This window comes from Podarcis raffonei, chromosome 13 (genome assembly GCF_027172205.1).
Source record: "Podarcis raffonei isolate rPodRaf1 chromosome 13, rPodRaf1.pri, whole genome shotgun sequence".
NCBI lineage: Eukaryota > Metazoa > Chordata > Lepidosauria > Squamata > Lacertidae > Podarcis > Podarcis raffonei.
Genome location: NC_070614.1, coordinates 11,506,384 through 11,526,935, shown reverse-complemented (window position 1 = coordinate 11,526,935; position 20,552 = coordinate 11,506,384). Strand labels below are relative to the sequence as shown.

Here is a 20,552-nt window from a genome sequence, read left to right as displayed (position 1 = left end):
AAAACATTTTATTTGCAGTTGTATAGCTGAGCATAGCTGTCAAGCGTCTCTTATTTGGCGGGACAGTCCCTTATCCCAGCACCATGTCCCGCTGCTGTCCCTTATTAATGATGTCCCTTAAATAAGCTACTGAAGGTAATGGGGCCCTTTCTATGTCCAGCTGTCCTTTGTCAACAACAAATTGTTGCTTTTTTTGTGTTGAATATATGCTATATGGTAATTTATGGACCTAATAGGTATCTAAAGCCATTTGCACGCAACAGAATATGTATTTCATCAAAGTAATTGTTGATCCCTTATTTTGGCTGCTGACCCCTTATTTTCAAGGCTGCTGGTCCCTTATTTTCAAATCTGTAAGTTGACAGCTATGTAGCTGAGTCTCCTGTGTGGTTGGGGGAATGGTCCCTAAAATCATGTCCCGTTGCCTAATTTATGTGTTAGGATTGCATGCCACATACACTGACCTTAGTTTTAGCCATAACTAAGACACTGAGATCCAGCACCGAGGGCCTTCTGGCGGTTCCCTCATTGCGAGAAGTGAGGTTACAGGGAACCAGACAGAGGGCCTTCTCGGTGGTGGTGCCTGCCCTGTGGAACGCCCTCCCATCAGATGTCAAGGAAATAAGCAGCTATCCTATTTTTAAAAGACATCTGAAGGCAGCCCTGTTTAGGGAAGTTTTCAATATTTAATGCTGTATTGTTTTTAACACTCGATTGGGAGCCGCCCAGAGTGGCTGGGGAAACTCAGCCAGATGGGCAGGCTATAAATAATTAATAATAATAATAATAATTATTATTATTATTATTATTATTATTACTACCGGAAGATGAAACTAGCCTTGCTGGTGGGGGAGGGGGGCGCAAAGGAAGGTTGAGGCAATCTGATTTTGATAAGGCCTGCTGAAATCGATGACAGTTCCTGACTGGAAAGCTTAAAGCCTGCCGCTGCTACACGAGAGACGGATTAAAGAAAAGGAGCTGCTAGGAGCTAGGTGGAGTCCTAGATCTAAAAAAAAAAGTATAGACTTACGCACACTGGCCAGTATCCATTTTGACATGAAATATTAGTTTTGGGGTTCTCAGAAGTACCGTATTTTTTGCTCTATAAGACTCACTTTTTCCCTCCTAAAAAGTAAGGGGAAATGTGTGTGCGTCTTATGGAGCGAATGCAGGCTGCGCAGCTATCCCAGAAGCCAGAACAGCAAGAGGGATCGCTGCTTTCGCTGCGCAGCGATCCCTCTTGTTCTGGCTTCTGAGATTCAGAATATTTTTTTCTTGTTTTCCTCCTCCAAAAACTAGGTGTGTCTTATGGTCTGGTGCATCTTATAGAGCGAAAAATACGGTATGTAAAGGCAAGAAACTGCCAGGGGAGGGGGAAGTGCTGGCCTGCAATGGTGCTCACCTGAGTTGCCAGAACTGCTCTCTGGCTGCGGAAAAAACCCCCCACTGGATAGACCTAAAGACAGCCTGCAGTCTCAGACCAATGACCCACCTAGTCCAGCCCCCTGCTCCCACAGCGACCAACTCTGTGTCCATGAGACGCCCACAAGCGGAATAAACACCACTTATTCTTTCTTCACTCTGCCCAAAGTTTTGCTTTTTAGTTCATGGTTGTGGTTCTGAAGCAGTTACATTAAGTAGAGGCCACATGATTTTATGACAAAAAGAAATTCTCAGGCTTTATTTTTAATGTTGTAGAACAAAGGGATGCAGGAAACGTCACACACCTCAACCATAGCGATGCTCCCGCGGTTTGCTTATAGATGGCAAAGCACAAAAGAGGAGGACAGGAAATGTCACGTGGTTTCGCTTGTACTGCATAGACTCCAGCTGTCCCTATTTGCCAGATACAGTTCCTGTTTTCTGGTGCCCAGCGGTGCTAACACATGTAAATTTAATAGGCCGTATAGTAACAAACGCTGGGACGCAGGTGGTGCTGTGGGTTAAACCACAGAGCCTAGGACTTGCTGATCAGACGGCGGTTCGAATCCCTGCGACGGGGTGAGCTCCCATTGCTCAGTCCCTGCTCCTGCTAACCTAGCAGTTTGAAAGCACGAAGTGCAAGTAGATAAATAGGTACCGCTCCAGTGGGAAGGTAAACGGCGTTTCCGTGCACTGCTCTGGTTCGCCAGAAGCGGCTTAGTCCTGCTGGCCACATGACCCGGAAGCTGTACGCCGGTTCCCTCGGCCAATAAAGCGAGATCAGCGCCACAACCCCAGAGTCGGTCACGACTGGACTTAATGGTCAGGGGTCCCTTTACCTTTATAGTAACAAACAAAGTTTTTTACTAGAGCTACTTCTCAAAAATTACATACCACTTGAGAAGTATCTAATTTTGAGAAGTAGTTCTAGAAAATAACTTTGCGTTTGTTACTATATGGCCTATTACGTGTGTTTTCAATTGGATTTGCACAATATAGGCATTCTGGTGGTTTACAGCGGTGCTAACACACTGTCTGGACTTAGTCTTTGGGAGAGATGTTTGGGGAATGGGGGATTTCACCATTTTCTTAGTATACACAGGCATGCGTCAGAGTTCTTTGGGTTTCAACCCTCCCTCCCAAGTCGCTAAGCATCAAAAGATCTAAGGGGACAGCTGCAAAAAGTCTAGTATGAAAATGTATATAAATGCACCTGCACAGATCCTAAGCAGCAGTCTGTTGCTCCATTTTCCTTCCCTTAAATGCTGACTATTCAGGCAGTAAATTTGGCTGAACATCTTTGCAGCTTTTCTATAAGGAGGACAGCCAAGGTTTGTGAGATGAAGATCTATTTAAGAACTCCACCTTAAGCTGTTGCAGTTTCCTAGTGCAAGATAGGTCAAGGCAAAGTAAATTATCCCAACATACATACAGCAGGTGGATAAGATTTTCCTGCAAAGCCATTCCTCCGTGGGATGGGAGCACAGAGCCATTATGAGCATGCAAGAGTCTTTCTGGCAAGGTTGGAAGGTATGATGCAGTGAGAGTGCAATGGGAAAATCTGGCTGAAATGTCCTATTTGATCAAGCGTGACGTAGCGACTGTTCCATTGGTTCCATTCAGAGGCCTAGAAAGAAGAGGGAGCAAAGGCTTCAGTAAGGCTATGACTAAGTCTTGACATGATTCGGCAAACGGGTTTGGTGAAAGGGCAGCATTAGTTTCCATACATTGGCCTAACAAGCCTCGTATTGTATCCGGGAGGCATGGGTCTTTATCTTGCCAGTGCCAAAAGTTAGCATCGAGTCACTGAAAAATTAGGAGCTGCAATTCCTGTCAGTGTAGCGTGTGGGTGGCGCTGTGGGTTAAACCACAGAGCCTAGGACTTGCCCATCAGAAGGTCGGCAGTTCGAATCCCCATGAAGGGGTGAGCTCCCGTTGCTCGGTCCCTGCTCCTGCCAACCTAGCAGTTTGAAAGCACGTCAGAGTGCAAGTAGATAAATAGGTACCGCTCCGGCGGGAAGGTAAACGGCGTTTCCGTGTGCTGTTCTGGTTTCGCCAGAAGCGGCTTAGTCATGCTGGCCACATGACCCAGAATCTGTACGCCGGCTCCCTTGGCCAATAAAGCGAGATGAACGCCGCAGCCCCAGAATAGGTCACGACTGGACCTAATGGTCAGAGGTCCCTTTACTTTAATTCCTGTCAAGGTATGCAATGATTTATCTACTTATTTGTAGTATATGCAATTTTTGTGCACAATACTTAGCTGAAGAGCTGCATCGCAAAATTCAGGTAAGTGTGAATTTCAAAGTGGAGCGGTGCTTCGCTTTGCATATCGCTTCAGAAAATGTGAATTTGGTAAGTTCCCCTTTAAGTGCGAAGTGAACCGAACTTCTCACCCATCCATCGCAAGTGTGCTTAGGATTGCATTGTGGATTTAATGTGACAAGATACCTGTTTGGAGAGGACTCACTTTTTACATCTGCAACGCCGTCGCCTCCTCCTTGGGTCTTCAATTCATTTGGGAGGGGGAGAGAAACGTGCAAGTTATTTTATTAATATAATAATAATAATAATAATAATAATAATAATAATAATAATATATTATTTATACCCCGCCCATCTGGCTGGGTTTCCCCAGCCACTCTGGGCGGCTTCCAATCGAATATTAAAAACAATACAGCATCAGACATTAAAAACTTCCCTATATTCAGTTGTCTTTTAAAAGTAAAATAGTTGTTTATTGCCTTGACATCTGCTCGGAGGGCGTTCCACAGGGAGGGCGCCACTACCGAGAAGGCCCTCTGCCTGGTTCCCTGCAACCTCACTTCTCTCAGTAAGGGAACCGCCAGAAGGCCCTCAGCGCTGGATCTCAGTGTCCAAGCAGAACGATGGGGGTGGAGATGCTCCTTCAGGTATACTGGGCCGAGGCCGTTTAGAGCTTCAAAGGTCAGCACCAACACTTTGAATTGTGCTCGGAAATGTACTGGGAGCCAATGTAGGTCTTTCAGAACCGGTGTTATGTGGTCTCGGCGGCCAATCCCAGTCACCAGTCTAGCTGCCGCATTCTGGATTAATTGCAGTTTCCGAGTCGCCTTCAAAGGTAGCCCCACGTACAGCGCACTGCAGTAGTCCATATTTTAAATATTAGTATATTTAAAATGATGCAGTGCTTCCTGACCTCTTCATTTTGTATTTTTGAGCCATATGTATATATAAAATCACATTTTTTTAGCTGTGAATGGGGGAGGCAGAAGGAAGAGTGCTTTCTGCTGCTGAATTTCCTCATGTAAGAGATTCTAGGTGCCTCAGCTCGTATCATTATGACAGGGATTTCTATCAGTCTAAGGCAGTGGCTTTCAACCAGTGTGCCGTGGCACCCTGGGGTGCCTTGAATGATGGTCAGGGGTGCTGCAAGCAACACTGGCCCCTGTCTTCCTTTCCTCCCCTTCCTCCTCTGTTGCCCCCTCACGTCTCTGCCTCCAAAAGGCTTGCCCAGCTGTTTGTTGCAGCAGCCCTAGCTACAAGCTCCGCGGGCGAATGGTGCCTCTGGGGCTGGTCAGGGGGTGCTGGTTGCCAGGAGCTGAGGTGGCCTTAGAGTAAGCAAGCAAGCAGGCGAGGGAGCCCAGCCAGCTAGTCTGCCTGCCCTTGCTGTTGGGAATGGACAGCCAAGTCCCAGGCCCCTGTGGGGCAGTGTGAGGAGGCACCTCTCTTTGGGGTGGAGTGGGGTCAGAGACCAGGGGCGGCAGAAGCAGCTGCCCAGAGGACTCCCAAGGAGAGGGGAGAGGAGAGAAGGAGAAGGAGGAGGAGGAGGAGTTTGGATTTGATATCCTGCTTTATCACTACCCAAAGGAGTCTCAAAGCGGCTAACATTCTCCTTTCCCTTCCTCCCCCACAACAAACACTCTGTGAGGTGAGTGGGGCTGAGAGATGTCAAAGAAATGTGACTAGCCCAAGGTCACCCAGCAGCTGCATGTGGAGGAGTGGGGACATGAACCCGGTTCACCAGATTATGAGTCGACCGCTCTTAACCACTACATCACACTGTGAAGGCTGAGGAAACACTCCACAGGATGTTTGAAAAAGCGTGAGAGGTTGCGAACTCTGCAGGCAAGGGGTGACATAACTGGGCTCCCGAGCTCCACAGGGGTGCCGCAGAAAGAATGTAGTTGGTCAAGGGAGCCGTGGACTCAAAAAAGTTGGAAACCTCTTGTCTAAGAGATTCACTGAAGGCTTGTAAACTTTGCCCAACTTTGCCCACTTAATATATGTAGTTAGTTAGATAGACCGAAAGATAGATATACGGTGTCCACTTCATGTGTTCCATCCAGCCTTTTTAAAGGCAAATTTTGGTGTTGTGAAAAACTGTAGGTTTTTGTATCAATGCATCACAAAATTTGTTCTATCTCTGCTGCTGCTTGACTCCTTTACCCAACTCTTGACCAGCGTTTTAAAAATGCTTATAATTAGTCTGTAACCCATTTGTGGACACCTCTGCTAATTCACCAGAATTCTGAAAAAGGTGTGTGTGTGGAGAAATGGAGAGAGATTTGTTTTCTAGGCTGCCTCCCTTTGCATAGCCCTACAAATCCACCAATGTATGAGAGAACTATAGTTATTAAGAGAGAAAGCAGGCATGTTCTGTAAAAAAAAAAAAAAAGGTACCCTGGTTATTATGAAACAAATTGCCTAGGAGATTATAAAGGGCTGCTATTGTAAACAAGGCCTTTGAATTAGTTAGTTCCCAGCTAGTTTTAAGTGAACCTACTACCCCAGTGCTGCCATCCGACAGAGTTTAAAGGAAATTATCTTACCACAGCACACCGACAGGGTGATCACCAACAATACTAGCAGAAGGAAGCAACCGCCTGCTAAGGGGGCCCAAATGTACAGGTCACAGCGGAACATCACATCGTCATCTGGACCTGCCCAGCAGAAACAAGAGCACACCAGAAATGAATCTTACTCGGCTACGAGTGGTCGCCAAAGAAGATACTTCTAATCAATATTTGCAATTGAGTTCACAAGAAAGCGAGCATTTAAGCGGCTATTCTTGCTGGACTTGGATGTGTGTAGACATGGAAAGATATAAGGACCTGAGTTTGGCCCACATGACTGTTTATCAATGCTGTGCACACTTTTTCCTACAAAGAAATTTTACCCGCATGAGAAAATCACTGCAATAAGATGCCTTGCTGGATCAAGCAAAGGTCCATCAACTCTCCCATTTCCAACCACTAAGTGGCTAACCTCAAGTCTCTGATAGTGGCTAGTCTCATGCCTCATGCTCACTCACTTGGACAACTGAAAGCAGTAGCAGTGAGGAGCAGAGCAGCAGGGTTGCAATAGTTGGCCATCATCCAGCCAGCCGGCCATGATTTATTTACATGCTCTTTTCTACCAAATCGTGCTCAAAGCAGTGTGCAGCGAAGAAAACAGGGAGGCATCTCAAAATCCAACAGTGCAAATGCAATTTCATAACAACGTAATACAACAACACGGCAGAAAATAAAGTAACGTACCAAAACAAAAAACAAAAACCCAACCCACGGCTAAGCTGTGAGCCTTGAAGGCTGTGCCCATTGAGCTGACCCCTTGTGATGGTCCTTAAAAAATAGCTTTTGTGTTGCCAAATTAGAGGCATCACTGTGCTGAGATCATTTCTAGCCACACTGCAGAAAACAGCGTTTTGTTTTTCTTTCCTTTCACTTCATTGGCGGGATGCGGGGAGCACTGACTTGCCCCAATGCTTTTGCTGAAATTCTCATATTAAAAGCAGCGAGGGAGAAGATTCAAAGCACTGCAGAACAATTTGTGTGTTTATTGCAGAGGTTGGCTATTTACTTAGGTTGGATTCGGACTAAATTAGTTCCCACTGAAATATATGAAACCAGAGTTGTTTTTTTTGTTGGGGACTGCTGTAAAACTAGGTCATTTATTCTCAGAAAATGGTTATCTATCTTAATTATCTACATGAGGCGAGTTCTTGGGAATTGCCCGCCACCTGCAAGGTCAAAGAAATGATGTCATTTGACCTACACAGTTTATACCGAAATGGCTAAAATGACTGGAAGAATCAGAAATCAGGAAGACCAACGTTTTAATAAGGAATGGAGGAAATCTTAAAAACCATAGTAAACAGTTAAAATCGTTAGTAGAATTGGAATATCACTTGTAGCTTAAGGGTGAATTTGGGACACAATGGAAATGTGAAAGATTTAGATTATCATAAAAGATGCAGGAGGAAATGATTAACAATAGGACCCACAAAGGGGAGGAGGGAAGTTCAGGAGATCCTTGGAATCTTGTTTTTATTTTGTATGTTCTATATGTGACTGTAAAATTGTAATCTGAAAAACCAAATAAATAAATTTATGTAGTTCCCACTGAAATATATGAAACCTGAGTTGTTTTTTTGTTCGGGATTGCTGTATAATTAGGTCACTGGTTCTCAGAAAACAGTTATCTATCTTAATTATCTACATGAGGCGAGTTCTTGGGAGTTGCCCGCCACCTGCAAGGTCAAAGAAATGATTTCATTTGACCTACACAGTTTCCATGGGAAACGGGAAGAAGTGAAACTGAATTTAAGAGGAGAGTCTGTGGACTGTGACTCTTATCACTCCCTCAGTCACACTTTCCATCTGGACTAATCTGAAAAACCAAATAAATAAATTTATGTATATTAAAAAAGGAGAGTGAAAGATTCACTCTAAGGTTTGCCTTCACCAGGGCTCTGGTGGACGTTTATGGACTCATTTGTAACAATTAAGCTTCAATATGCCAGTGGTAAACCATTCTAGTTGACGTCTGGAATGCTGTGTGGATTTATTGCTCTTCTTTGTGCTTTGGTTTCCTACATGTTGAAAGCTGCGCTGTGCGTGTTGACTCTGCTGAGAGGCCAGTTTGGAGAAACAATGCTGGGCCTGTCAATGAATTATGAGCAAAATACCATAATTCCTCACAATTTTATCAGTACCTAAGATCTATTAAAGGGACACAGGTGGCGCTGTGGGTTAAGCTGCAGAGCCTAGACTTGCCGATCGGAAGGTTGGCGGTTCGAATCCCTGTGACGGGGTGAGCTCCCGTTGCTCAGTCCCTGCTCCTGCCAACCTAGCAGTTCGAAAGCACGAAGTACAAGTAGATAAATAGGTACCGCTCTGGCGGGAAGGTAAACGGCGTTTCCGTGCACTGCTCTGCTTGGCCAGAAGTGGCTTAGTCATGGCGGCCACATGACCCGGAAGCTGTACGCTGGCTCCCTCGGCCAATAAAGCGAAATGAGCGCCGCAACCCCAGAGTCGGCCACGACTGGACCTAATGGTCAGGGGTCCCTTTACCTTTAAGATCTATTAACGTGGTCTGGATCCAAGCCTACATTTGCATCCCACCCACCTTTCTTCCTTTTTAAAAACAAAACTATTTAGTTTTTCAGATTAAAGTTTTACAGTCAATTATCCAACAACCAACATAACAACAATATTCCAAAGCACCTCCTGAACTTCCCTCCTCCCCTTTGTGGGTCCATTTCCTCCCGCATCTTTTATAATAATCCAAATCTTTTACATCTCCATTATATTCAAAATTCAACATTAAACTACTAGCGTCATTCCAATCCTACTAACGATTTTAGCTGTTTACAATGTTGTTGTTTTTAAAGATAAATTATAAATTTCCTCCATTCCTTATTAAAATTTTTGGTCTTTCTGGTTTCCGATTCTTCCGGTCATTTTTGCCATTTCGGCATAATCCATCAACTTAATCTGCCATTCTTCTCTGTTAGGGACTTTGTCTTCTTTCTCTGGGACATTAACATCCAAGCAGCTGTGGTTGCATACATAAATATCCTTTTCTGATCCATTAGAATTTTTGGCATCTCCACCCACCTTTCTCCCACAGGGGACCTCAAGGATCACTAGACGGTCTCTCGCATCTGGGGAATCTAACCAGACCTGCTTAGTTACCATATTTTTCGCTCTATAGGACGCACTTTTTCCCCTCCAAAAATTAAGGGGAAATGTCTGTGCGTCCTATGGAGCGAATGCAGGCTCCTTGGCTTCAGCAATAGCAACGCGAAGCCTCCGAAGCTCAGAGGGAGCGCTCCCTCCGCGCTCCGGAGGCTTCGCGTTGCTTTCACTGAAGCCTGGAGAGCGAGGGGGTTGGTGTGCACCGACCCCTCTTGCTCTTCAGGCTTCAGGGATAGCCGCCTGAAGCCTTTGGAGCGCAGCGGGAACTCGCGCTGCGCTCTGAAAGCTTTGGGTTCCTTTTGCTGATGCCGGGAGAGCAAGACTCTCCTGGCTTCAGAAGAGGGAGAGCTGCGCAGCGCCCCTTCAGCGAAGTGGGTGGAGAAATGGAAGGGGCTCCGTTTCTCCTGCCGCTTTGCTGAAGGGGCGCTGAGCAGAGAGAGGGAGATTCCCCCCCCCATTCTCCCCCTCCTATGGTCCGGTGCGTCCTATGGTCCGGTGCGTCCTATAGAGCGAAAAATACAGTAGCTTCAGCAATCTCCCTGCTTCCTTCGCTTTTTGGACCATGCCCCGAGCAGTACGTGGCACTGGTTATAAAAGTGGCAGTATATCTTTTTACATACCAAGGTAGCCAAAATGGCGGTGCCCTGTTGGACTTCCCCTCCCATCAGCCCCTGCAAGTATGGCCAGTTCGGATTGATGATCGAAGTTAGTGGTCCAGCAACATCTCAGGGCCTCACTCTCACTCTCTTCTTCTTGTTTTGGGGCCAGTTATGACTCAAATGAGTAGCAGGGAGAAGGAAACATACCTGAGGCTGTGGAATGTGGAAGTCCCATGGTTGTTGTAAGTCTTTCACTGGGAGTTGAAACTTGGGGTGCGATGGTGGTAGCCTCTGTAAAGAAAACAAAGATGAAGACTTTTCCTACATGTTTACAATGGCTCAGGGCTTGGTTGGGAAGTGGGCTCCACAATCCCTGCCTAATAGGGTTGCCACCTTTGTTCTGGCAAAATACTGGGCGGTTGGGGGTGATTATTATTATTTTAATCTGGTGCCAAAGTGACTTCAGAGCAATCCATTACGGTCCATTGCCGCCTAACAGGATTGAAATCTGTCGCACACAAACACACACACACACACACAAAATTTGTAAAACTGTACGTGGCTTCGCAGAGCTTAAATACATGACCTTTCATACTCTATTTAAAACACATGCATTTCGACCGGGGGTGGGGGAGGGGGACCTGAAATACAGGACAAAACTGCGTCAATACAGGATGTAGCATTTTACATTCAAATATGGGACAATCCTAAAGAGGACAGGTGGCAACCCTACTGCCTAATGACTATAGATGGACGAATCTGTCAATTTCAGTTTCTCCCAGTTTCTCATTTTTCCACTCTTAAGTTCTTTCCTCCTCGTTTCCATATCTGTTGGTGGTGTGTATTTTTAAAAGGTGCTCATGAAAATTCTCCACCATTTTTGTACAAACTTCTCCCAATATACACATTCATGTAAATCAGTTTCCCCTAGTCTAACACATGTACAGTGGTACCTCGGTTTAAGAACAGCCCTGTTTACGAACTATTCGGTTTCTGAGCTCCGCAAAACCAGAAGTAGTGTCCCGGTTTGCGAACTTTACTCGGTCTAAGAACGGAAGCTGAACGTTGGAAGGGCACTGGCGGCAGGAGGCCTCTTTAGGGAAAGCGTGCCTCGGTTTAAGAATGGTTTCGGTTTAAGAACGGACTTCTGGAACGGATTAGGTTTGTAAACCGAGGTACCACTGTATGTTATTTTCACCAATATATGCATTTTTATGCACATTTTGTTGAACTGTCTCTTTAAATTTGAAGATTTATTATTGTTCCACAAGATGTGTATTTCTTTAAAGGCCAGAGCAAATAACATGACCTAGTTTTACAGCTGTGAAGCAGTATAGCAGGTGCTGTTAAGTTGTGGTAATTAAGCTGTTGGGTATGGTATATAAAGAGCAGCATGTAGCTCTCTCAGTACCCTGTTGGATGGGTTATGCTTATTGATTTATTGTAATTTAGTGTAAAATGAGTTTTTGTTATTGTTATTAAAACCTAGCAAAAGTTACTTTGCGTTTCTTGAATGTGTGGTCTCCCCAGCACACCTTCTGCAGCGCAACTAATCTGCAAATATTCAACACATTTCATCCTAGTACATGCATTTTCATTGTTCAGAGAATTGAATTGCAAAATTCAGAGAAGTGTGAATTTCACACGATGGCTGTCCATGGAGGCACAGGTTAATTCTATGCCTATGGCAGCTGTCTACCTGCTCCATCTGGCACACTGGTTGAAACCCTACCTGCCCACAGACTGTCTTGCCAGAGTGGTACATGCTCTGGTTATCTCCCGCTTGGACTACTGCAATGAGCTCTATGTGGGACTGCCTTTGAAGGTGACTCAGAAACTACAACTAATCCAGAACGCAGTTGCTAGAAAGGTAACTGGGAGCGGCCTCCGGGACCACATAACACCGGTCCTAAAAGATCTACATTGGCTCCCAGTACGTTTCTGAGAACAATGCAAAGTGTTGGTGCTGACCTTTAAAGACCCAAACGGTCTTAGCCCTCCACCCACATTGTTTAGCCCAGACACTGAGGTCCAGCTCTGAGGGCCTTCTGGTAGTTTCCTAACTGTGAGAAGTGAAGTGTCAGGGAACCAGGCAGAGGGCCTTCTCGGTAGATGCTTCTGCCCTGTGGAATGCCCTCCCATCAGATGTCAAACTGATAAATAACTACACAACTTTCCAAAGACATTTGAAGGCAGCCCTGTTTAGGGAAGTTTTCAATGTTTGACATTTTGCTGTGCTTTTATTGTGCTGGAAGCTCCTCAGAGTGGTTGAGGTAAGCGGAATATAAGTGGTAAATTATTATTAATAATATTAGACCGGACTAGAACTTTTCTTGAAGGAAGGAGGGGGACCTATCTTTCCTGCCCACCTTACCAAATTCAGAAATCAGACAGAAATGGCTCGATTCTGTAGTATCAGGTGGAAAGGAAAGCAACCTTGGGAGCAGAGCTGAAAGAAACGGGAAAACTCTTCAAGATTATCCAGATGAATTAATGAAATGTTTAAAAAAGACTTGACCCAAAGGGGGTTTGATGATAAAGAATCAAAATTCCAAAAAGAAATTTTGAATAACGATTTCAAAATTTTGGCGAGAATGTATAAGATATTACTAGAATGGTGTACAAAGGATGAAGAGGTAAAATCGGTGATGATTGACTGGGCCAAAGATTTTGGATACAATATACAAATGGAGGATTGGGAGAAATTATGGAAAGAAGGATTAAGATTTACTGCATGCACAACAATAAAAGAAAATGTGATGAAAATGATGTATCGATGGTATGTGACACCAGTGAAATTAGCGAGGATGTATAAATTAGATAATAAATGTTGGAAATGTAAAGAAATGGAAGGTACATTCTATCATATGTGGTGGGATTGTAAGAAAGTTAAAAGCTTTTGGGAAATGACATATAATGAATTGAAGAAAATGTTGAAATATACATTTGTTAAGAAACCAGAAGCGTTTTTATTAGGAATTACAGGTAATGAGATAAATAAGAAAGAAAAGAAGTTATTTTCATATGCAGTAACAGCAGCAAGAATATTGATGGCCCAGAAATGGAAACAAGAGGAGCTACCTACGACAGAAGAATGGAGAATGAAAATGATGGACTATGCAGAGCTTGATAGACTGACTAGAAGGATCCGAAATCGACGAGATCAGAGATTTACAGAAGACTGGAAGAAATTTATAGAGTATATGCAAAAATTAAGTGATAATCAGATAACGTTTGTAAGTCTCAATGAAGCTCTGTGAGAAAAAACATTAGAATATTATTAAAATGTTAGAAATGTGGAAGAAGTAAAATTATGAAAGAGTTTCAGACAGGTTGAGGGAAGTAAAAAATGAGAAATGGGATGTAATTAAGATGTATGAATTGTATAATTTTGTATTGGAAAATGAATAAAAAACATAAAAAACCCCAAGATTATCCAGATGAAGAGCAATAAATAGCCAAGGGTGAGAAGATTAGAGAGGCAAGGCTTTCTAAAATAGGAGGCACCAAGGGTGCTTCCAGACAACGTGGAATCTGATTTGTATGTAGGGAGATTAGATGACATTGGCTATTTAATGGGCCTTCAGTCTGATTTGTTTGCAGGAAGGCTAATTAGAAAGGCTCCTATAACCCCATTGCCATTTGTCACAATATTTAGAGGATTTAGCCCTACCACAGGAGATCAGGGCCCTGTGGGATTTGACATCTTTCCGCAGGGCCTGCAAGACAGAGCTGTTCCGCCTGGCCTTTGGGCTGGACTCAGTCTAACCCCCCCTCTCATTTATTTATTTTGATGGAACCCCTTATATGGGATTTGTATATAAATTTTCCCTCGGCTCTTTTTGCTGGCCCATGTAGGACCAGCATGGATAATTGGCCCCGGTGAATATTTGACATTTTCTCCCCTTATGGCTTTAATCTATAGGCTACCACTAAAACGAGGCTACATTTTAAGCTGCATTTTAAACTGTATTCTAACTTACATTTTAATCCACTGTTCTTTTGTTTTTTTTAGTTTTTTAGTTTTTTTTTTTTACTGTATTTATATTCATTGTTAGCTGCCCTGAGCCCAGTCTTGGCCGGCGGGTATAAATAAAAATGTATTATTTATTATTATTATCATCATTTTCCTGACATTTTCCTTATCACATAAAGCACGATTTTTTGGCGAAGCGAGTTTGTTGCACAAAACCTCCCAGCCGACTATAACCGCACACCCTGAAATGTGATGTGATTGAATCCCACCCACCCCCTCCCCAAAATAGCAACGTTCTGGAAAACGCCTCTCAAAAGGGGGCAGGGGAAACAGCTGGTGTGGCGGGGAATGTGTGCCAAACTCATACCACTGACCGTGGGCGTTTAAACACTTGGAATGAGACTTACTTGGCAGGTAGACTTTGAGTCCTGAACTGAAGTGGACCACCTGATTGTAGAACAAAAGGCAAAAGTAGATGCCCTCATACTCCTTCCCAAAGCTGACAATTCTTAGCAGGTAATTGTCAGAAGATTTTGATGCTATGTAGCCTCTGACCGTTTCTTGTGGGCTTCTAGACCTTGAAGACATATATAGGATGAAGTGAGTGCTGAGGTCCGAGTTTTGACGGACCCAGTACACCCCAACATCCATTTTGCTGGCCTCACATTTCAGTTCCACTGGAGTTTTGGAGGCATGGGGAACGTCACCGGTCAACTTCATTTGCACCATACTGTTGGCTTGGGGCCACCAGCAGCCTGGAGAGCAAAGACACTGCTTTGTTATTTACTGTTTACGGGATGACAGCAAAGACTGTGAAGCATAGACTTTTAAAAATATATATATCTTTATTAATTTAAAATAAATACATTTCTGAAAAACAGACGTACACACAAGTAAACAAACATACAATCAAACAAACTAATAACAGAAAAATCAAACAAACCACCACACTATAAGATATAAGAAGATTAATATAATTATCATCATATACACTCCTGAAAAACAACAACACTGTCTTCTTAATATATTGTGCATATGGCAAAGGGGCTGATGGTTGTCATTAAGCCAGGGATTTGCTTCTGTTAGTTTTCTTTTATTAACTGTATTTGCTCTATAATGCACCTGGTCTATTTGGTTCTCTTTTCTGGTTAATCAGTTCCCTTTTTTGCAAATTCCTGTGCTTGGGCTTCTGTTTTATTTTGGGTTGCACATTATAACTTGCTGTTGAAATGGAATACTCAGGATGAAACGGTGAAATCTGCTATGATTAAATGGGCACAAGATGTTGGACATAACATTATGATGGCTGACTGGGAACAGTTATGGACCACAGGTATGAAGTTTACGGCATGTAATGCCTTAAGAGAGAATATTATGAAAATGATTTATAGGTGGTACATGACCCCAGTCAAGCTTGCAAAAATCTATCATTTGCCTGATAATAAATGTTGGAAATGTAAAGAAACTGAAGGTACATTCTTTCACCTTTGGTGGACGTGCCCAAGGATTAAGGCTTTCTAGGAGATGATATATAATGAAATTAAAAAGGTATTTAAATATACCTTTCTGAAGAAACCAGAGGCCTTTCTCCTGGGCATGGTCGGCCAATTGGTGCCAAAGAAGGATAGAACTTTCTTTATGTATCCTACAACAGCAGCAAGAATACTTATCGCAAAGTTTTGGAAGATGCAAGATCTACCCACCCTGGAAGAATGGCAGATGAAGGTGATGGACTATATGGAACTGGCGGAAATGACCGGCAGAATCCGAGACCAGGGAGAAGAGTCGGTGGAAGAAGATTGGAAGAAATTTAAAGACTACTTACAAAAATACTGCAAAATTAATGAATGTTAGAATGATGTTGGATTGAAGTTAAGTGGTTTTTAGCAGTAATGTTAAAAAGATGTGCAAAAATGGATTGTTAACAGGTGATAATTTAAAGTTATAATATATTAAGACTAAAGATTAGGATAAAAATAAAGAGGGAAAGGATTTGCTGAACCAGCTAATTGAACTGGATACAAAAAAGGGAGGTGTGAGGAGGTCCGGGGAACAGGTAAATGAAAAATAAGACATGAAAAGACGGAACTGTTTTTAACTGTTTTTATTTTGTATTTTTTCTTTTTCTTTTTTCTTTTTGTAATACTTTGAAAACCTTAATAAAAAATTTTTAAAAAAATATTTTGGGTTGCACATTAGATTCGCATTGGTAAAATGAAATATTGTCATTTTGGGAAATGTTTGGGCAAGCCACGTGGCCCTTTCCGAACAATGTAGTTATGGATCCTTTTGCTTATCTTCTAAACTTTATACCAAAGTGCAGTAATATCAAGCACACTTTTGGTTATGTGTGTCACTGGAAACATAAGAAGATACCTTTGAAACAAGAATATTTGCAAAAATCATGAGGTGCCCTTTCCTTGGTAAAATTAACAGAATTCCTTACATTTCGAAGTAGCTTTGATTGTGTTAATTCATGTACAGTGGTACCTCGGGTTACATACGCTTCAGGATACTTACGCTTCAGGTTACAGACTCTGCTAACCCAGAAATAATACCTCGGGTTAAGAACTTTGTTTCAGGATGAGAACAGAAATTGCGCGGCAGCAGCGGGAGGCCCCATTAGCTAAAGTGGTGCTTCAGGTTAAGAACAGTTTCGGGTTAAGAACGGACCTCTGGAACGAATTAAGTATGTAACCAGAGGTACCACTGCACTGTATATAAATAACTCCTTGTAATCCTAGGTCATGATTGATTTTAATGGTTGAGCACCATATAAAGGATAACCTTCAGGCCTAAAATACATATATTTTATCTCACAAACATGTGCTAAATCCTCTAAATATTCTGACAAATGGCAATGGGATTACAGGAGCATGGAGACAGCCTTTCTAATTAAGCTCACATTATAAATGGAGTGTGGAAGGATGTGCACCAAATACATTTTTGAGAGATGAAGCCAATTTAATAAACCGTTGGAATACAACATTTCAAAATGTGTTATGCGCTATGCATTATTCTCATTTATATGGTCCTGTTGGCAAGCTGCAGCAATCCTCTTTCTGATTATTACTTTTTCTTATTATTCAAGGATTGTTCAAGGATTATTCCCCAGAGTGGCTGGGGAAACTCAGCCAGATGGGTGGGTATAAATAAATAAATAAATAAATAAATAAATAATAATAATAATAATAATAATAATAATAATAATTACTATTATTCATATATTATGGTGCGTAATCATTTTATTTTCTGCTTTTTCTCTCATGTTTAGTTAAGAATGTATCATTTGATATCTGATTTGGTTTTTTTGTTTTATACTGCACTTTTTTGCAATGTTCTAAATAAGCAAAGTCTGTGTTTTCACATAGGTGTTTTGATACTTCTATCAAATAAAAGGTGTGGGTTTTTTATTTTTTTATTTAAAAAGTTCTTTTTCCTAACTTCAAAAATTAAAAGAACCATGCAACAAACTCCACATGACTGTAGATTTATTTTTCTCAACAGCAGCCTCCTCCTTCACCATCCCATAACATACTGCATAGATATAGCAGACTGCTTTGGAAAGTTACAGTAATTCTGGGCAATTTTTGCGATACAGCATGGGAACCGTGTAGTCACAGAAAACAAATCCAAAAGTCTTGCTGGACAAACCTCAGCCCTGAATCACATCCAAAGTCTACCCCCTCACCAATTGTGGCTTAAGTAAAAAAGACCCACAGCCGTGGTATCATACTCACATAGTATCAGGCCGATGGGCCACAGGAGAGAAAAAAATCTGGTCATTTTCTCTTTTCTTCAGTGAAAGCAGAAGTGAGCAGAGGCGAGTTTGATGGCTGCAAGACCTGCCGAGTGGAAAGGATGTGATGTCAGTATCACCCCTGAAGAGAAGTTTCTCAGCTTCTTCTTTCAAGCTAACTACAAGCAAACAAAAAAGACCTGCAAAGAATGCCCAGTATGGATGATATTTTCCCCCATCATCTGTCTTCCACTGTGTAATGAGCAAGCCTTACATATACATATATATGCCAGAATCCTGTCGCTTATAATCTAGGTTGGATGGGCAGGATGTGGTGGCAGAGTAACACTTTGGCAAAGCAAAATAAAAATAAAAGTACCTGATTCTAGAGGAAAGGAACACACAAGCTGGCAGAGTAGAGCGGATCCGAAGAACAGGATGGAACAGAGAGCTAAGCAAAGGAAGAACTGTAAGGTGATCTGGAGGTCATCTTCTAAGTTTCCAGGAGTGGTTCAGTGGAGCAGAGCTCAGCCTTTTCCTTCCAGTTTACCACACCTCTCTGACATCTTCGTGAGAAAAACATGTGCTGTTGCCTACAGGGATTACTCTAGGCCTGGCTGGTAGCGGAAATTTGCAGTTCAAAAACATCCTTTGACCATCCATGTTAAACATGAGGACTGGTACAGCAAACCTCTTGGTGTGAGGCTGCAGCCTTGCAAAGGGAGCAATCTGCGATGGTGTGCGCATGGGACTGACACCATTTCAGACGCTATGTACACATTAAAGGTAAAGGTAAAGGGAGCCCTGACCATTAGGTCCAGTCGTGGCCGACTCTGGGGTTGCGGCGCTCATCTTGCTTTACTGGCCGAGGGAGACGGCGTACAGTTTCCGAGTCGTGTGGCCAGCATGACTAAACCGCTTCTGGCGAACCAGAGCAGCACACGGAAACGCCGTATACCTTCCTGCCAGAGAGGTACCTATTTATCTACTTGCACTTTGACGTGCTTTCAAACTGCTAGGTTGGCAGGAGCAGGGACCGGACAATGGGAGCTCACCCCGTCGCGGGGATTCGAACCGCCGACCTTCTGATCGGCAAGCCCTAGGTTCTGTGGTTTAACCTTCAATGCCATAATAAATGCCATAGACAGAGGATATATCCATAATCACTTGTTTATTCAGCTGAGTAAAACAGAGCGGCTGAGCCACACTCACCAGTGTGATGGTGAAGCCGCGCCAAATACCTTCCTGCCAGAGAGGTACCTATTTATCTACTTGCACTTTGACGTGCTTTCGAACTCAAGGTTGGCAGGAGCAGGGACCGAGCAACAGGAGCTCACCCCATCACAGGGATTCGAACCGCTGACCTTCTGATCGTTGAGTCCTAGGCTCTGTGGTTTAACCCACAGCGCCACCCGCGTCCCGATGTACACATTAGTAGCTGGAATTCAGCAAGGTCATGTGTGTGTCATCGCTGCCCCCCTGACTTGTCCCACTTTTCAAGTCACATTTGCAGGTTGCTGTATAAACCAGAGTGGGATGTCTTCACCTGATATGCACGACTCATACCCTCCAACATTTCACCGATGAAAATGGGGACGTCCTATTCCATAAAAAAAAAAATAATTATTTATACCTCGCCCATCTGACTGGATTGCCCGAGCCACTCTGGGCAGCTTCCAACATATATAAAAACATCATAAAACATTAAACATTTTGAAAAACATTTCCTATACAGGGCTGCCTTCAGATGTCTTCTAAAGGTTGTCTAGTTACGGATCTCCTTGGCTCAGGGGTCACATAACTCCGTACCCTCCAACATTTCTCTGATGAAAATATGGACGTCCTAAGGAAAAGCGGGACATTCCGGGATCAAATCAGAAACTGGGACGGCTTCTTTAAATCCAGGAATGCTCTCCGAAAATAGGGACACTTGGAGGGTCTGCAACAGTGCTGAACTGATTCCCTGGTTCTTTCTGTTTAGTCGCATCGCACATTTAAAGTATATGGTTCCCCCCAGCAAGGATCTTGGGATTTGTAGTTTGTTAAGGGTGCTAGGAGCAATGACAAACCTAGACAGCATCTTAAAAAGCAGAGACATCACCTTGCCAACAAAGGTCCGTATAGTAAAAGCTATGGTTTTCCCAGTAGTGATGTATGGAAGTGAAAGCTGGACCATAAAGAAGGCTGATCGCCGAAGAATTGATGCTTTTGAATTATGGTGCTGGAGGAGACTCTTGAGAGTCCCATGGACTGCAAGAAGATCAAACCTATCCATTCTGAAGGAAATCAGCCCTGAGTGCTCACTGGAAGGACAGATTGTGAAGCTGAGGCTCCAATACTTTGGCCACCTCATGAGAAGAGAAGACTCCCTGGAAAAGACCCTGATATTGGGAAAGATGGAGCGCACAAGGAGAAGGGGACAACAGAGGACGAGATGGTTGGACAGTGTTCATGAGGCTACCAGCATGAGTTTGACCAAACTGCGGGAGGCAGTGGAAGACAGGAGTGCCTGGCGTGCTCTGGTCCATGGGGTCACGAAGAGTCGGACACGACTAAACGACTAAACAACAGCAAGGGTGCTAGGAATTGCATCTCTGTGTGTGCATTTACAAAGAACATAAGATTAGACCTAAGCCCCATAAAGTCCAGCTTTCTGCTCTCACAGTATCCAGTCAGATGCCTACAGAAAGTCCATGGGCAGGACATGATGAGCGCATTTGAGAAGCTTAAAATAGATTATTTCCATTGCCAGTGGCAAACTAGCTCAAAGGTGAAATAAAAACAGGCTCTCGTTTCTAGCAAGCAAACCACCACATTTATTGTGAGGAAAAATACTAAGCATTTTATAGCACTGT

At 43.3% G+C, this 20,552-nt stretch overlaps 1 protein-coding gene across 1 annotated transcript; it reads right to left on the bottom strand.

Moving 5' to 3' along the window:
* Positions 1-1,982: 1,982 nt before the first annotated feature.
* On the bottom strand, positions 1,983-18,246 carry CD8A (CD8 subunit alpha). Its single transcript, XM_053361837.1, has 6 exons — positions 17,699-18,246; positions 14,366-14,713; positions 10,190-10,273; positions 6,234-6,344; positions 3,893-3,929; positions 1,983-3,049 (listed from the first exon to the last, which is right to left on the bottom strand). The coding sequence occupies exons 1-6, from the start codon at positions 17,742-17,744 to the stop codon at positions 2,998-3,000; spliced, it is 678 nt and encodes a 225-aa protein (XP_053217812.1). The 5' UTR covers positions 17,745-18,246; the 3' UTR covers positions 1,983-2,997.
* Between the last annotated feature and the right edge of the window lie 2,306 nt (positions 18,247-20,552).

Excerpts from the sequence above, each read along its gene's own strand:
- CD8A (XM_053361837.1), bottom strand. The coding sequence starts at position 17,744 with ATGACCAGATTTTTTTCTCTCCTGTGGCCCATCGGCCTGATACTAT. Across the intron at positions 14,714-17,698 it reads GCCCATCGGCCTGATACTAT|GCTGCTGGTGGCCCCAAGCC; the intron begins GTGAGTATGATA and ends TTTGCTCTCCAG. Across the intron at positions 3,050-3,892 it reads CGGCGTTGCAGATGTAAAAA|GCCTCTGAATGGAACCAATG; the intron begins GTGAGTCCTCTC and ends TCTTCTTTCTAG.